The 15,337-nt window shown below is 71.2% G+C and overlaps 1 protein-coding gene across 3 annotated transcripts in view; it reads left to right on the forward strand.

Moving 5' to 3' along the window:
- Positions 1-14,937, forward strand: part of TP73 (tumor protein p73) — a gene marked incomplete at both ends in the record, with an annotated part of 30,155 nt that extends 15,218 nt beyond the window's left edge. Inside the window, 11 exons of one of the 3 annotated variants that reach the window (XM_084243295.1) lie at positions 1,047-1,289; positions 9,406-9,592; positions 9,846-9,961; positions 11,147-11,256; positions 11,458-11,600; positions 11,868-11,956; positions 12,488-12,612; positions 12,887-13,035; positions 13,198-13,336; positions 13,609-13,702; positions 14,608-14,937. In XM_084243295.1, coding sequence (XP_084099421.1) covers positions 1,047-1,289; positions 9,406-9,592; positions 9,846-9,961; positions 11,147-11,256; positions 11,458-11,600; positions 11,868-11,956; positions 12,488-12,612; positions 12,887-13,035; positions 13,198-13,336; positions 13,609-13,702; positions 14,608-14,937 — 1,725 coding nt within the window. The remainder of the gene's footprint in view (positions 1-1,046; positions 1,290-9,405; positions 9,593-9,845; positions 9,962-11,146; positions 11,257-11,457; positions 11,601-11,867; positions 11,957-12,487; positions 12,613-12,886; positions 13,036-13,197; positions 13,337-13,608; positions 13,703-14,607) is intronic. The other 2 variants (XM_084243296.1, XM_084243297.1) reach the window with 2 other exon arrangements.
- Positions 14,938-15,337: the final 400 nt, after the last annotated feature.

Raw genomic sequence — 15,337 nt, forward strand, 5'->3', positions numbered from 1 at the left:
TGGTGGGAGGGGGGCAGGGCACGGGACTCCGCTCTGGCTGCCCCCCATGGACCCCCAACTCCTGCCTGCAGACGCTCCTGTCAGTCTGTTCTAGGGCTTCTGGCTCCCCCCACCCCGACCCCACCCTGGCACCCCCGGCAAGTCGCTGTCCACTCCGAGCCTCCTGTGCTCTGTCTGCACTGCGGGCCTGGGCTGCCACCCCTGCCAGAGCGGGGTCGGGCCCAGCCTGGGGGGGGGGGTTCAGCCACTCTGACCTCTGGCAACCACCCCCACCCCAGCTCCAGGAGGGAGAAGGGGCGTCCTGGCCAGCTCAGGCGGGGCCTGCTCTGCCAGGTTAGGGCACAGAAGAGCGAAGACAGGGCCCCTCTTCCCCTCGGTGGGGTTGCCCTAGCTCCAGGTGGAGGCTGGGCCCGCGGGGTCCCCACCCAGAGGGATGCAGCACCCCTTGTAACTTCCTGTTTTCTCAGGGGTGGGCCTGGGGGAGGGGCTGGGCTGCTGTGGGGAGCTGGGGGACTGGGGTGCGGGTCATTCTCATGCAGATGGAGCAGCTGCCTGTGGGGCGCTGACCATGAGCTGCCCCCACCTGCCCCCCTTGGGGGGGTTGAGAGTGGGGGGGCAGACATGGTTCCCTGGGGCCGGGGCAAGCCCTCCAAGAGGCTGGGGGTGCTCCCTGTCCACAGGGGTCCACCTCTGCCTGCCAGGCCCCGGGGCTCCCACTGCTGGCTCCCTGGGCCCGTCCTGCTTTGAGCCGAGTCAGAGGGAGTGCAGGGAGCGTGAGGGCGCGCGGGCAGGGATCCCCCCCCAGGCAGCTCCCCTCCAGGTGTGCCTGGTGGAGCCCCAGCCCCTGGCACCGATCGAGGGTGGAGAGGGAGGGCCAGGTGAAGATGTCAGTTCATCCCAACGCAAGCAGTGACCTGTCGGGTGGGGGGGACCGAGGAAATATTTGGGATGACTGAGCCCTGGCCCTTTAAGGCTCCTGTAACAGGACACCCCGGCCCTCGCTCCAGCCTGACTGTGTGCTCCCTCCCTCCGCCCCTCCCGCCCAGTCCCAGTTCAATTTGCTGAGCAGCACCATGGACCAGATGAGCAGCCGCGCAGCCTCGGCCAGCCCCTACCCCCCGGAGCACGCCGCCAGCGTGCCCACCCACTCGCCCTACGCCCAGCCCAGCTCCACCTTTGACACCATGTCGCCCGCGCCTGTCATCCCCTCCAACACCGACTACCCCGGCCCCCACCACTTCGAGGTCACCTTCCAGCAGTCCAGCACAGCCAAGTCGGCCACCTGGACGGTGAGTGGCCCTGCACGGGGCCTGGGGCGGGGCACGTCGCGGGGGGGCACGGCTGTCCCCGTGGCCTGGCCCCTGCTCGGTGGCGCGGGGCGGGCGGGCGGGAGGGCGTGTGCCGGGCCGCCAGGGGGAACCCATCAGGCTGCACGGGGCTCCCGCCTGGCCGGGAGGCGGGTGGCCCTGGGGCGCGGCGGGCAGTCTGAACCTGCCCGTCCCTCGGACGCGGGCCAGGGCCGGTCAGCCTCCCGCGGGACTCCAGGGAGGATGGACACGGTCGGAGGTGTGGGGGCATCCTCCCCAAGCCTGTGCTGCCCGCACCATGCGCTCAGGCAGGGGCTCGTCGGGATCCCCTCCTGGGAGGGAGGACCGTCTGCGCCAGCCCGGGTCCACGGAGGCCGCCCCTCAAGCGCGGCATGGCCAGCGCGGTGTGGCTGGCGTCAGCGGACTTGGGCTTTGCCTGCAAGTCTCGGGGTGTGAGGCCTGGCAAACCCCTGGACCCCGGGGCACCCCGGCCACGTGGACGTCGGCAGTTTTGCTGACTTCCCGATGCCCGTCGCCGCTGGCTCTGTGCTGGACCCAGCTAAGTGCTCCCATCTGTGCTGCCGCTGCCGCCCCGGGGTCCCACAGGCAGAGTCGCCACTTCCGCTTTGCGGCTGGGGCAGTAAAGGGGGTGTGGGCAGGGGAGCTGTACCCGAGCCCCCTCTGTGCTCCCAACCCTGAGGGGCACTGTCCGCAGTGCTGCTGGGGAAGACAGGCTGCCAGGCAGGGGAAGGCTGCGGGGTGCCCACACCCCAGGACAGATCCCAGCTGGCCTGAGTATGGGGTGCACGGGCGGGCTGTGGGGAGCAGGGCGGCCAGGGAGCCTCCAGGAGGGGCGCAAGAGCCCTGGCGAGGGCCTCCAGGCAGACCCTGGCAGCACCTCGGGGAAACAGCTCCGCACTCGCCCCAGGCCCTCCCCACGGGAACGGAGCTGAGGCTTCCTAAGCTTCCTTGTCCCTGCCCCCGGGGGCACTGAGCTGGTGCCCACCCCCTGCTCCACTGGTTTAAGACCCATCCCATGGGCTCCAGGCCGCCCAGCCCAGGCTGTGGTTTTCCCACGCTCGGGGGGCGGGAGGTGGGCGGAGGCAGACAGCGGGTCAGGCTGCAGGTGGCCTGGCTGGGCGGAGGCTCAGGCAAGGCCCCAGGGCTGGCCCGGCCCCTGGGCGGAGGCGGAGGGGCCCCATGGCTGCCGCCCAGAGGCCCTCCTGTGAGCATCTGCTGCGCTCTGTGCCCCCCCCCCCCCGGAGGCAGCTGGGGCCGTGGTGTTGCCTGGGCGGCCTCAAGGGAGCCTGGGCCCCTGCTGAGGCTTCTCTGGTCCCGTGGGGTCCTGTCACCCCCGCTCTGAGCTCCGCCCCAGGCCCCGCTCACACAGCCCAGCAGCCGAGCTCCAGGCCCAGAGCAGACGCCTCCCCGCGGGAGGTTGTTCTCACCCTGCTGGGGTCCCAGCACGGGAACTGTGGATCCCCAGGGAGCCGCCTTTCTGTGGTCTGGGGTGTCCGCAGTGTTGGGGGGCTGGGAGGGCCTCAGGTGGTCTGAGCTGATTCTTACGCGGGGGGGGGGGGGGGGAGCTGGGAGCCGCCCCTCTGCTGGCCACCTCTGCCAGCGGAGGCCACGGTGTGGGCACAGCAGCCCTGGTGCTGAGTCACCTGTGGGGTAGCCCCACGGCAGGCGGCCCAGGGGGCCACGGGTGGGTCGGCCCCAAGCCGGGGGTCTCCCTGCCGGAGCCCGAGCCCCCAGCGAGCTGAGCCCGGAGGAGGAGCCTCTGTTCCCTCCCAGCCCTAGAGGGTGGAGGTGGGACAAACATTGATAATGAGATTTTTGGCACCTCGGCTCTGGGGAGCAGACCCCCTGCAGGCTGTTGCCTCGCCCAGGGAGGGGGCGGCAGGCCTGGCTCTCAGGGCAGAAGGAACGGAGCCGCTGGCTCACAGCTCCGGGGCTCTGGCTGTGCGGCTGCTGCCTGGGCTTGCTGCCCGGTCCCTGTCCCCGAGCCAGGCCCCGCCGGCCGCCTGGTAACGGGCAGATAATTCCTATTTTTCTCAAGTGCAATTCCAGGTTGACCGCCCCACCCCTCCCCCACCCGGGAACACCCTCCCAGCCCCCAGGGGCCGCTGCAGTGGGGCTTTGGCCTCTGCCTGAGCTGGGGTGCTGTGGGGGGTTGGGGCGGGGATCCCCCAGCAGCCTCCCTCGGACTGGAGCCCACGCCTGCAAGGGGCCCGGAGCCTCGGTGCCCAGGCCTGGGTGTGAGCCTTCCTCGCCACGTGAACACACGGCACCCGCGTGAACACACGGCACCCGCGTGCACACACAGGCACACGCTCACGCCCACACGTGCACACACACGTGCAGGCCTCGCCTGGTGGCTGCGCGGGGCTCCGGCCGCCCTAGCGGGTCAGGGGTGGCAGCTGCGGGTCACTGAAAGGGCATGGAGTTCAGCTCCAGATGGCAGAGCTGGGCCCGGGAGGCTCCGGGAAGGAGTTTGGTGGAGGTGGTGATGGAGCCCGGCTGCCTTTGGGGTTCCAGGTGCCTGTTCTGCTCCAGGGCTCTGCACCCTCGTCTGTCAGGGGGTGCAGCCTGCGGGGCATGTGGGACTCGGGAGCGGGCCCTGGGACCTCTCAGCCTAGGGCCGGTTGCAGGGATGCCTCACACCGCTGCTGCGGTGGACACTGCGAGGCCTCCGGGAGGGACAGCGCATAGAAAGCCGCTGCGCGTCGGGTCAGGCGCCGTGACCAGGGACGCTCTTGGGGCCTGTGGAGGGCGGGGCTGGGCCCGGGGTGGTGACCTGGGTGCCTCTATCCCTGTCCCTCCCTCTCCAGGACGCTAGGGTGGGGGCCCGAAGGCCACTCCCCTCCTGGGCCCACTGCTGGCCGTGACCTGGACAGGAGTCAGAGGGGCCTCTGTCCAGGGGTGCCCTGCACAGTCCAGCCCAGCAGGGAAGGAGGCTGTCCTTGGTGTTTGGGGGGCTTGAGGGCAGACGGGAAGGCTGGGTGTGGCTGCAGCCGAGCGGCCTCGCAGGAGGGCCCCGGCAGGCCCGGGAGGGGTGCACGCGGGGCCAGCGGGCGGCCAGCGCACAGCCGCGGCCTGGCGGGGGGGTGTGGTCTGTCCCGGGAGCTGGTCCCAAGGAGGCGCCCGGCCCGGGGCACGGGCCTACGGAGGGGGCTGGGGACGCACGAGGCGGCTCTGGGCTCCTGGTGAAGGCGGCTGAGTCAACACTAATGGATTTGGGAGAAAACTTTCCAGCCCCTCGGAGGTTTGCAAGCAGGAAAATAATAGCGGAGATGTCCCGACACGACCGCGGTATCAATTGCGTTATCCTGAAAGTTTATGGAATGCAGCAGTGGAATTAATACCTTTTACTGGCACCAGGAGCAATTACGCGCATGGGAAGCCGAGGGAAGGGCGCTGACAATGTTTATTGTGGAGATGACACGCGGATTCTGACGGGGAAACGGGCACACTCGGGGGAAGCCGCCGTGGTCGCCTGCGCTGCTGTGGGGCGCCCCGAGCCCCACGCCCTCGCGCAGGGAGCGGCTGGGTTGGGGGGGGGTCACAGCACTGGCCCCTGGAGCTCCTAGTGGGGCTGAGGGGCCGGCCTGAGTCGCAGCTGCTGGGGGGCATGCGGGGCCCTGCGGAGCCCTGGGGGGGAGCCCTGGGGGAGTCCATGCTGCAGGGCGGGGCTGGAGCTGCCCCCAGCGGGTGTCCATGGGAATGATGGCCTTTCTGGGTCTTCTTCCCAAAACAGACACCGCTCCCCGGATTCTGGAGCGTGTGGTGGGGCGTTGGCAGCCCCCCCGGGGCCCCTCACCCCCGCCCCCCGCCCATCCTAAGCATCAGGAGTGGGGCAGCCTCTCCTGCCCTGCCCGTTGGGAGGTCTCCTTCCTCCCAGGCCGGGCCGCGGCACCCCCAGGGCAGAGCTCAGAGCTGACATCTCCTTGGCCCGCTGCGTCGCCGGACGTTCGCAACGCTCAGGAAAACCTGGGCTGCGGTCACCCGCTGCCTTACGAGCCGAGAAATGACCGTAGCTCACAGGCAACAGCTCCCTCTGGAGACCCCCGGCGCCTCCCCTTCTGGATGGGAAGCTTCTGAGGGGAGGGCCACCCTGGCCGCCGGCCTGCAAGAGGCGGGACCCAGGGCCCTGCTGTGGCCACAGCTGGCCTCCCTGCCCAGCCCCTGTCCCCAAGTGGGTACAGCCCCAGCCTGGAAGCTGTCCAGAGGGTCCTGAGGATGGCGGCGCCCATCTGTGTCTGCCCCTTGGCAGCCCCGTACCCCGAATTGGTGCCCACAGTCTGAGGCTCCCAAGACTGTCCTGTGTAGGGCCCAGGCAGGCTGACCCTGGTGACAACTGAGCTGCAAGGCCCAGCCGGCACGACAGGCCCCAGTGGTCAGCGGGCCCCCTGCTGTGGGCGAGGCGGGCAGGGCCGTCTCTCCGAGGCCTGGGCCAGGGTGTCCCGTGGCTTGGGTCACAGAACCAGCTGGATCCTGGGCCATCTGCGGACTGGACCCTTGCCAGAGCACCTTCTGGTGCGCCCGGGGCGGAGGAGAGGAGGCCAGGGCACCCTTGGCAGGCAGGATGCGCCCCCCCCCAGGTGGCCAGGACAGACCAGTGCAAGTGGGAGCAGCTGGGCCCAAGCGCCTCGGGCCACTGGGACGGGGGCGGGGGCGGGGGGTCAGCAAATTGACACGGCCCTTTGGGCTGGGGGCTCTTCCTACAGCTCCTCAGCCTGGGGTGGCCACCAGAGGCATCTGCCAGCCTGCGTCATGGGCAGGACCAGGGGCTGCATGGCCCAAGGCCTGCGGCTGGGGGAGCTGAGCACGGTGCCCCCAGATGGCAGGGGTCCCTGCTCACCCCTCTGGGAGGGGGTTGGGGGTGCGGCAGGCAGGCCTGCCAGCCCAAGACCTGCCCCACACAGAGGGCAGCTATTGTCCGCAGCCTCTGGGCATGCCCTGGACAGTAGGCAGGGCCTCTGGGCACCCCCCAGCATATTCTGCCTCATCCCCTTGAGCCCAAGGGGGTGTCAGCGGCCCCTCCCCAGCCAGGTTCTCCCGGGGCCCCACAGCAGCCTCCTCACTCTGGGGCATCCCTGAGGTCCAGTACTGGCAGCAGCAATGTGGCGTCCAGGAACGCCTGGAGGCTCCAGCAGCCAGGCCCCTGGCAAAGTGGGGTGTTGGCTGGTCCTTGTGTGTGGACCCTCACACCTCCTGATGGTAGTGGGGGGCAACTGTCACGGCACAGCACAGCCCCTCCAGGCTGGTGACTTCCGTCACCCGCCAGCCCCCAGCGAGCCTGGGCGCCGGCCGGGGCTCTCGGCTCTCCACTGAGTGCGCGTGTGGGTGCGGCGGGGGACGTGGTGGGGACAGAACAGGACAAGGTCCTTGGGGCACAGTAGCCAGTGCCCTTGGCGGCTGCTGAATCGGGGGCATCACCCAGTGAACCCAGAGTGTCTTGCCACGGGCCCCGCGCATCAGCTGTGGTGTCTAAGGCGGGAGAGGGTCTGCGGAGGCCTCTGAGGCCCTCGCGGGCTGCGAGCCCGGGGCGGGGAGACGCACGCGGACGCGCACACGCAGACGCAGATAAAAGTGGGCTGCAAAAAAAACCATTTAAAAAATAAAAGCCCCCACGGCAGGCCCCAGCTCCAGAATCTGTTGTAACAGACTCACCCAAGCTGGTTAACGGTATTTGCGGTTTGCAAGATGCTACACGTCCCTGGAAAATGACAGACAAGTCATTATCACCTCGCCACTCCTCCTGCCCAAACCTGCCCGCGCCGGGCACCCAGCTGCCGAGCGAGCGCGCGAGGAAATTAACAGCCACCGCGCAGCCCGCCACCCCCGCGCCCGCCGGGCCCGGGGCGCCCAGCCAGGCCGGCCGAGGGGCGGGCCGGGAGAGACGGCCGTGGGGGGCAGGCCCGCCCGCGCGGAGGGGTGCGCATCCTGGAGCAGGCAAGTCTAGACGACGCCGTGTCAACAGTCGAAGATAAATAAGATTTTATCGGCTGGGAATCTGTTGAAACACATCCATCTAGCGGTTCTGGGCAAGGAGGCGGGCGGGAGGGCCCACGTGGCCCGCTCTGCCGTGCAGCTGGGCCAGGAGTGTCCGCGGCCCGGCGCGGCCCGGGGCGGCGAGGCTGGAGGCAGGGGAGCTGGGCCGGGCCGGGCTGGGGGCTCACGGCCTCCTGGGTCAGGGCTGGCCCTGGGAAGGGCTTGGGCATTCTGGGGGGCCTTCCTCTTTCACAGGTCTCACCCCACACCCCACCCAGGATTGCCCCCCAGGGATCTCTCCCAGGCCCCCCCCGGCCCTGTCACCCAGCACCCTCTTCTCTGCCTGATGCCGCGGGCGTGGCGGCCACGGGCACCCCTGACGCTGCCGGGCTCAGCCCTGCTGGGCCTTGCGGGGTGCGGGCGGGCGGGTGTGCGTCCGGGGCCACGGCAGCCGCCGAGCGGGGCAGCGCTGGTGGGGACACCCTGTGGGTCGTGGGGACGGGCCAGTCCGCGGTGACCCTGCCCGGGCCCGCGGCGGGAGGGCCTGTCCCCTGCGCGGGGCGGTCCCGGCTGGAGCGCGGCGGTCCCGGCCCGCGGCCCGGCCGGTACCAGGGACAGCTCCCGGCGCTCCTCCCCGGGGCGGGGCGTCCCCGCGCGCCACCCCCCCACCCCGACCGGCCATGGCCCGCGTTTTGCAGCCTCTGGCTGGGGAGTCGGACATCGCGGGGGGTCGGGACATCGCGGGGGTGGGGCACCCCGCCTGGGCCTGCACGCACTGGAAGTGGGGGTTCGCGCGCTGTCCCGCCCCCTCGGCAGGGGCCCCCGAGTTCCGGAGCCTGAGCGGTTGATGCTGCGGCGGAGCAGGGGTGGGGGGCGGAGGGGGGCGGGCCTTGAAGCCCCCGCCCACCCCCCTCCTTCGGGGCCATCTGTTGGGTGAGGAGGGAGGGGGCGCCTCTCAGGCTCCGTCCTTGTGGCTGGCGGACACCTGGCAGCCCCAGCCCCAGCCCGCCGGGCCCCCCCGGGCCTGATGACCCAGGAGAGGGGTCCACGCAGGAGGCCAGAGGCCAGCCGTGAGTGGCCTGACCCCAGAGGGGCTGCTGGGCCCACCCCGCTGCGGCGGGCTGCTCTGCTCTGAGCCCCCTGTGGGTGGACGCGAGCTGGCGCTAAGCCCGGCTGCTCTGCGCCTGCGAACTCGCCCCCGAGCCTCTTGGGGGGCCCCAGGAAGGCCCCCGGCTGCCCCGCCATGCTCTGGTGCCAGGAGGCACTTGCTGGGGCCGAGGGGGTGCAGGGGGTGCGAGGACGGGTCCTGAGAACCTGAGACCCGGACCGTCCCCCTTAGGCCCCGGGGAAGGAGGCAGGAGGGACCCGGATGGGCCCCCGGCCAGCTGTTGGGGTTCAGGTAGCGGGGCAGCAGCCCTGTGCTCACCTCCAGGTCACCTCCAGCGCAGCCAGCCTGCGCTCTCCGCTGGGCGACCTGGACCCCGGGGTGCTCCGGAGGTGCCTGCGAGCAGGTGCCCAGCAGTGTCTGCTGAGGCCAGGGAAGGCGTCACTGGCCCTCCCGGAGCAGGTCCTGGGCTGGGGGTACCGGGACGGTGGCCGGGCACCTGCTCCCCAGTGCCCACACCCAGCTGCAGGACTCACCCCAGACGCCCACTCCAGGGGCGCTCTCAAAGCCCAGCCTGACACGGGGGCGGCGGCCCGGCCACGACGCCTGACACCCGCCTGCAAAGACAGACGAGATGCTCCAAACCCCGCGGCTCTCAGAGCTGAGCGCCCTGCAGGCGGGTCCAGGGAGCCCCCCCACAGCAGTGGCCCCTCTTGCTCTCCTGCCTTTACCATCCTCATGCACGAAGGAGGCACGGTGCCCCCGCCGTCCGGCCGGTGGGCTCAGGGAGCGGCCCCGGGCCCGGGGCACTGCGGTCACCACGTCCACACCCGCCAGCCCTTGCGGAGTGGGGTGCAGGCGGGTGCTCGGGGGCAGGACAGCGGGGCTGTGGGTGGCGCGCCCCGGGCGGCCTCAGAGCTGGGCGGCATCCCGGCGTGTGACCGGCAGCTCCGGGCGGGGCGTGGGCCGGGGTGACGCCTCGCCCGGGCTCCCCCCCAGTACTCCCCGCTGCTGAAGAAGCTGTACTGCCAAATCGCCAAGACCTGCCCCATCCAGATCAAGGTGTCCAGCCCGCCGCCCCCAGGCACCGCCATCCGCGCCATGCCCGTGTACAAGAAGGCGGAGCACGTGACGGAGGTGGTGAAGCGCTGCCCCAACCACGAGCTGGGCCGGGACTTCAATGAAGGTGAGGCCCCCGTGCCCCCCGCGGCCCGTGTCCCCCGCGGCTCGTGCCCCCTGCATGCCAGGCGCCCCGCGGGAGGCAGGGGCGTTTCAAGGCCGCCAGCGGGCTCAGCTCTTCCCACCCATGCCCCGCCCCGGCGGGTCCTGGGGGGGACGAGGAGCCCCAGCTCCTCGGGCTGGGCCCCGGGGTCCCCAGTCTGCGGTGCCGGCCGCGGTGGCTGGCTGGGCTCCCCCTGAAGCGGCCACCCCTCCGGCAGGACAGTCCGCGCCGGCCAGCCACCTCATCCGCGTGGAGGGCAACAACCTCTCCCAGTACGTGGAGGACCCCGTGACCGGCCGGCAAAGCGTCATGGTGCCCTACGAGCCCCCACAGGTGCGCGGGGCCCTGCTGCCACCCTCAGGCTGGGGGGCTGCTGTTGCCTTGGGAGCCCTCCCTGCCTCCGCCCCCGACCTCTCTGGGCATCGGTCCCCAGCCCTGGAGTGGGGTGGGCCCGCCGACCCTGAGCTTCCCCCTCTGCTTCCCGTCCTGCCCCACGCCTGGGCCTGCGCTGGGGCTGCAGCTGGAGGGGTGAGGCCGGAGGACAGGGTTGGCTGGGACGGGGGTGGGGGAGCCTGCTAGGGGGAGAGGCCTGTGAGGGGTACGTATGGAGCTGGGGGTGGGGGGCTGCAAGAGGTAGGCAGGGCAGAGAGACCCTGGGGGTCTGACCTTGGCCTGACAGTAGCAGAAGATCCTGGTGGGGGTTGGTGAGGGCCCAGCTGGGCGAAGAGCAGGGGTGGAGGAGCCGCAGCAGAAGGGGCCGGGACGAGGGGTGTAGAGAGCACCCTGGCCGTGCTCCCCAGGCGGGCTGGGCAGCGGCGAGCCCCCACCTTCCTCTACCAGAGTCCCTAGACCCCAAAGCTGTACTCCGCCCCCAGCCCCTCTCGGTCCTCAGCCCCACCCGATCCCCACCCTGGTGCCCAGGCCCGGCCCCCTGGCCCCACCCGCCCAGGATCTTCCCTCAGTCCTCTGAGAGCAGCAGCCTCAGCACCGCCAGGGACCACCTGCGCCTCCCGCGGACGCGGGGCTCCCCCGCCCCCTGGCGGCCGCCCTGCGCCGCCGTTTGGGGAAAGGCCAGGTCTTTACACAGGGCCCTGGCTCAGGGCAGCCGGGACAAGGGCCTCCGGTTTGTGGTTCTGGGGTGCCGAGGGTCACCTGCTGGGCTCACACCTCAGCCTCTGCCAACTCCCTGGGGCGGAGGGGAGGAGCCAGAGGCCTCCGAGCACCCCACTCAACCACAGACCCAGATGCCCTGCGGCCCGTGCCAGGGAGCGTGGGGGCAGCCAGACCGCAGCCCGCGCCTCCCGAGAGCCGTGAGCAGGACGGAGCCGCTGGGCCCCGAGCCAGCCCGGCGCCAGTGGGAGGGGCGGGAGGGCGGCGATGAATCATGGGGGGTGGGGGGCAGAGAACCTCAGATCAGGGCCAGGCCCCCGGGCCCCCCCGGAACCAGGTCCAGGGGCTGGACAGGGACGCCGCGCCCGGGAGCCCGCGTGACGCCGCGGGGTCTGCCTGCCCGTGCAGGTGGGGACGGAGTTCACCACCATCCTGTACAACTTCATGTGCAACAGCAGCTGCGTGGGCGGCATGAACCGGCGGCCCATCCTCATCATCATCACGCTGGAGGCGCGGGAGTGAGTCCGGGCCGGGCCCAGGTGGCAGCGGGAGGTGCCGAGCCTGGGGCGGGGCTGCGGGCCGTGCGCCCGGGGTTGGGGGGGGCCGGGCGCTCCACTCTGACCCGGGGCCCTTCGGGCCAAGCCCATGGGGTCTGGGGTGGGGGGGGGGGCGACAGAATCGAGGGGCCCTAAAGCCCACAGCGGCGGCTGTGCCGACAGCGGACAGGTGCTGGGCCGGCGGTCCTTCGAGGGCCGCATCTGTGCCTGCCCCGGCCGGGACCGCAAGGCCGACGAGGACCACTACCGGGAGCAGCAGGCCCTGAACGAGAGCGCCGCCAAGAACGGGGCCGCCAGCAAGCGTGGTGAGCAGCGGGGCCGTCGGGGGGCCCAGCACGTCACCCCTCGGGCTCAGGAGAGAGGCTGGGGGGGTGGTGAGCCTGCGTCTGTGCTCAGGGCCTGCCCCTCGGGCCCCGCATGCCCTGCAGCCTCCCTCGCCCCAGCTGCATGCTGCATGCCCGGCCCCAGCGCCCATCGAGCGGACGGGCCCCCTCGGGCGCACGCACCTGCGGGTCCTGGTGGTCTCGCCTTCTCCCTGCCCGCGCCCGACGTCCCTCGCCTCGGCCTTGCAGCCTTCAAGCAGAGCCCCCCGGCCATCCCTGCCCTGGGCACCAACGTGAAGAAGCGGCGGCACGGGGACGAGGACATGTTCTACATGCACGTGAGTGTGCTGCCGCCTGCCGGGCGGGCGGGGGCGAGGGCGGGGCGGGCAGCAGCCACCCAGCGGCCCAGGCCAGGCCGGGCCCGGGAGGACGGCCTCGGGACTCGCCTCCAAACACAGTCTCGCTGCAGACGGACCCGGGAGTGATGCGAGTCCCCAGCGGGGGCCGGGACTTAGGGCCCCATGTCCTCAGCCCCAGTTCCGGTGCGTGGGGCCTCCTCCCGCAGTGAGCGGCTGCCTCCTGAGACCTTCGGGAATCAGCCCCCCTGTTCTCAAAACTTGTGTTTGTTGGGTGCCCCGGCCCAGCACCCCAAGTGTGCTGAGAGCAGGGAGGGGTCAGGAACGGTGGGCGTGGCTTCCGGGGGCAGGACCGCTCACACCTGCTTCTGGGAAGAGGCAGGAAGGGGGTGCTGGGAACCCCACAAAAGAGGAGACACTTTGCTGGAAGCCCAGGGTGCCCCTGGGGGCGGGGGTGGGGGTCCGGCGGGAGGAGCCCGTGCTCGCCGGCCCAGAGTCCGCCTCCTTGCTCAGGTGCGGGGCCGCGAGAACTTCGAGATCCTGATGAAGGTCAAGGAGAGCCTGGAGCTGATGGAGCTGGTGCCGCAGCAGCTGGTCGACTCCTACCGGCAGCAGCAGCAGCAGCTCCTGCAGAGGCCGTGAGCGCCCCGCCCCAGCCCCGGCCCCCGCCCCCGCCCCCACCACGTGCCCGCCACACCAGGAGCCCCGCAAACCGCTGGCCTCCCTGGGGCCTCCCGGACAGGCTGATCCCAGGCGCGTGACCCCCACACCCCGTCCCTCCCTCGCCCTGCGGCGTCCCGAGGAGGGCGGCCTCCCTGACCCTGGGTGGGACCAGCTCAGTCCCCTGCGGCCCGGGGTCTAGCGCGGGGTGTAGCCGGTGCGTCTCACCCAGGCCAGCCATCGCCCCAGCAGGAGCCACCTGCAGCCGGCGTCCTACGGGCCGGTGCTCTCGCCAGTGAGCAAAGTACACGGGTCCATGAACAAGCTGCCCCCCGTCGCTCAGCTGGTGGGCCAGCCGCCCCCGCACAGCACGGCCGCCGGGCCCAACCTGGGGCCCATGGGTGAGTCGCCGGGCAGCAGGGGCCATGGGGGAGGCCCAAAGGGCGGCCTGGTCCAGGCACCTGCCCGCTCAGGCCCCGGCCTGCAGGCGGAGGCATGGCCACGCGCGTCCCTTCTGTCCACGCCGGCTGGCTCGCGCCGACCCTCGGCCTGCCTTTTGCCAGGCCCCGGGATACTCAACAATCACGGCCACGCCTTGCCAGCCAACGGGGAGATGAACGGAGCACACGGCTCGCAGCCCATGGTCTCGGGGTCCCACTGCACCCCACCACCCCCCTACCACGCCGACCCCAGCCTGGTCAGGTACGTGGCTGCTGCCGGGCCCAGCCAGTAACTCACTCACCGTGGCCCCATGGCAGCTCCGGGCCCTGGCCTGGGGGTGTCCCTGCCGCCTCCCCGGGACAGGCAGAGGCAGGAGTGAGTGTCTGGCAGATACTCGGGGGAGTGCGGGGTCCGTGTGGGTGCGGCCGAACACCGTGACGCCCACGTGCATGACCTGTGGGCGCGGGATCACCCCCAGGCCTCCCCCCAGGCACCGAGGGTTAACACTTTTATTTCCCGAATTCTCTCTGCAGTTTCTTAACGGGATTGGGGTGTCCCAACTGCATCGAGTATTTCACCTCCCAAGGGCTGCAGAACATTTACCACCTGCAGAACCTGACCATAGAGGTAACTGCCTGGCCCCCCGTGTGGCAGGGCTGCGCCCACTGGGCCCTGGCTCCTCACCCCCGCCCGCCCCCTGAGGGGAGCGGAACCCTAAAGCCCTCCTCCGAGCGATCCCAGGTCCCCGCTCTGGCCAGCGAGCCCTGGTCGCGGGGCGAGGTGGACAACCAGGCCTCCCCACAGGGGTCTGTTGCTTGGACTGGACAGTCTCGGGCCGGGCTCATTAGCACCCACCGGCCCGGCTACCTTCACTTTTGGGGAGACAAGCCCAGAGTACAGAATGGGGGTGCCTTCAGGCTGGTCTACACAGTGCCAGCTACGGGGCAGCCCAGCACCTGCCCGAGGCCATGCCCTCCCCAGACACCCTGGGCCTCGGCTCACTTTGGGTTAAACAAGGAGACCGGCCAAGGGGGTCCCTCTGGGCTCCCAACTTGCTGGTAGGAGCTGCTCCAGCTGTAGCACCCTTAGCCTGGGGCCACCCGAGCCCCGAGACGCAGCGCACCCTGGGGGGCGGGACTTCCCACTCAATGTCTGAGCCCTCTGCAGTCCTGGCCCCCGGTCAGGCTCGGCTCCGCCTGGCCCGGCTCCCTCAGGCCCCACCCACCCTGGTGACCCCCTGCCGAGTCCGGCTGACCCCCCTCGCCATACAGTCCTCTCCAGCGCCTCTGAGCCAGCCTCTGTCCTGTCTCCGATGCGGCCCCAGGCCCCATGTGGACAAGCCACACCACTCCTCAGGGGGTGGCGAGGGGCCAGGGCCGCCCCGTGGCCACACCGCTGGCACAGGCTGGCCACTCCCACCCACATCATCCCCACCCTCCGGGCCGCAGGGGCTGGGCCTGGGCAGGGTCCCGGGAGGGCAGCGCCCAGACTCAGACCCTCCAACGGCGGCTGCGGGCCCCACACTCTTGCAGGACCTGGGGGCGCTGAAGATCCCGGACCAGTACCGCATGACCATCTGGCGGGGCCTCCAGGACCTGAAGCAGAGCCACGACTATGGGGGCGCCCCGCAGCTGATCCGCACCAGCAGCAACGCAGCCACCATCTCCATCGGAGGCGCCGGGGAGCTGCAGCGCCAGCGCGTCATGGAGGCCGTGCACTTCCGCGTGCGCCACACCATCACCATCCCCAACCGCGGAGCCGCTGGCCCGGATGAGTGGGCGGACTTCGGCTTCGACCTCCCGGACTGCAAGTCGCGCCGCCAGCCCATCAAGGAGGAGCTGACGGAGAGCGAGATCCACTGAGGCGCCTGCGCCCCTTCCAGGACTGCGCCGAGGCCTCGGGCTGGGCTCCCAGACGCCTCCGGGACAGGGCAGGCCGCAGGGACCCCGGGCGCCCAGGGTGAGCCCCCAGGGCCTCCAGAGCCGCTCCTCCCGGCCCGTCCTTCCCAACTCGCCCCCTCAAAAAAGAGACCCCCCAGGAGACGCTGCGGAATAGCGGGGCGCCTCTGCTGACGGACTGCCGCAAAGTATTCCTCCAGCTCCGGCCCGGGCGGCCGGGGCAGCTGGCGTGTCTACACCGCGCGTGTTTTCAGGTCCGTGCGCCGGACTGTCTGCTCGAGCCGGGTCCCTCTGCTGGACGTGAGGGCCCGTCTGCCCTCCAACACGTGTCCGCTAGCCCGCGCCCCACCGGCTGCCTCCGCGG

The sequence above is a fragment of the Talpa europaea genome (genome assembly GCF_964194135.1).
Source record: "Talpa europaea genome assembly, chromosome: 9".
Classification (NCBI taxonomy): Eukaryota; Metazoa; Chordata; class Mammalia; order Eulipotyphla; family Talpidae; genus Talpa; species Talpa europaea.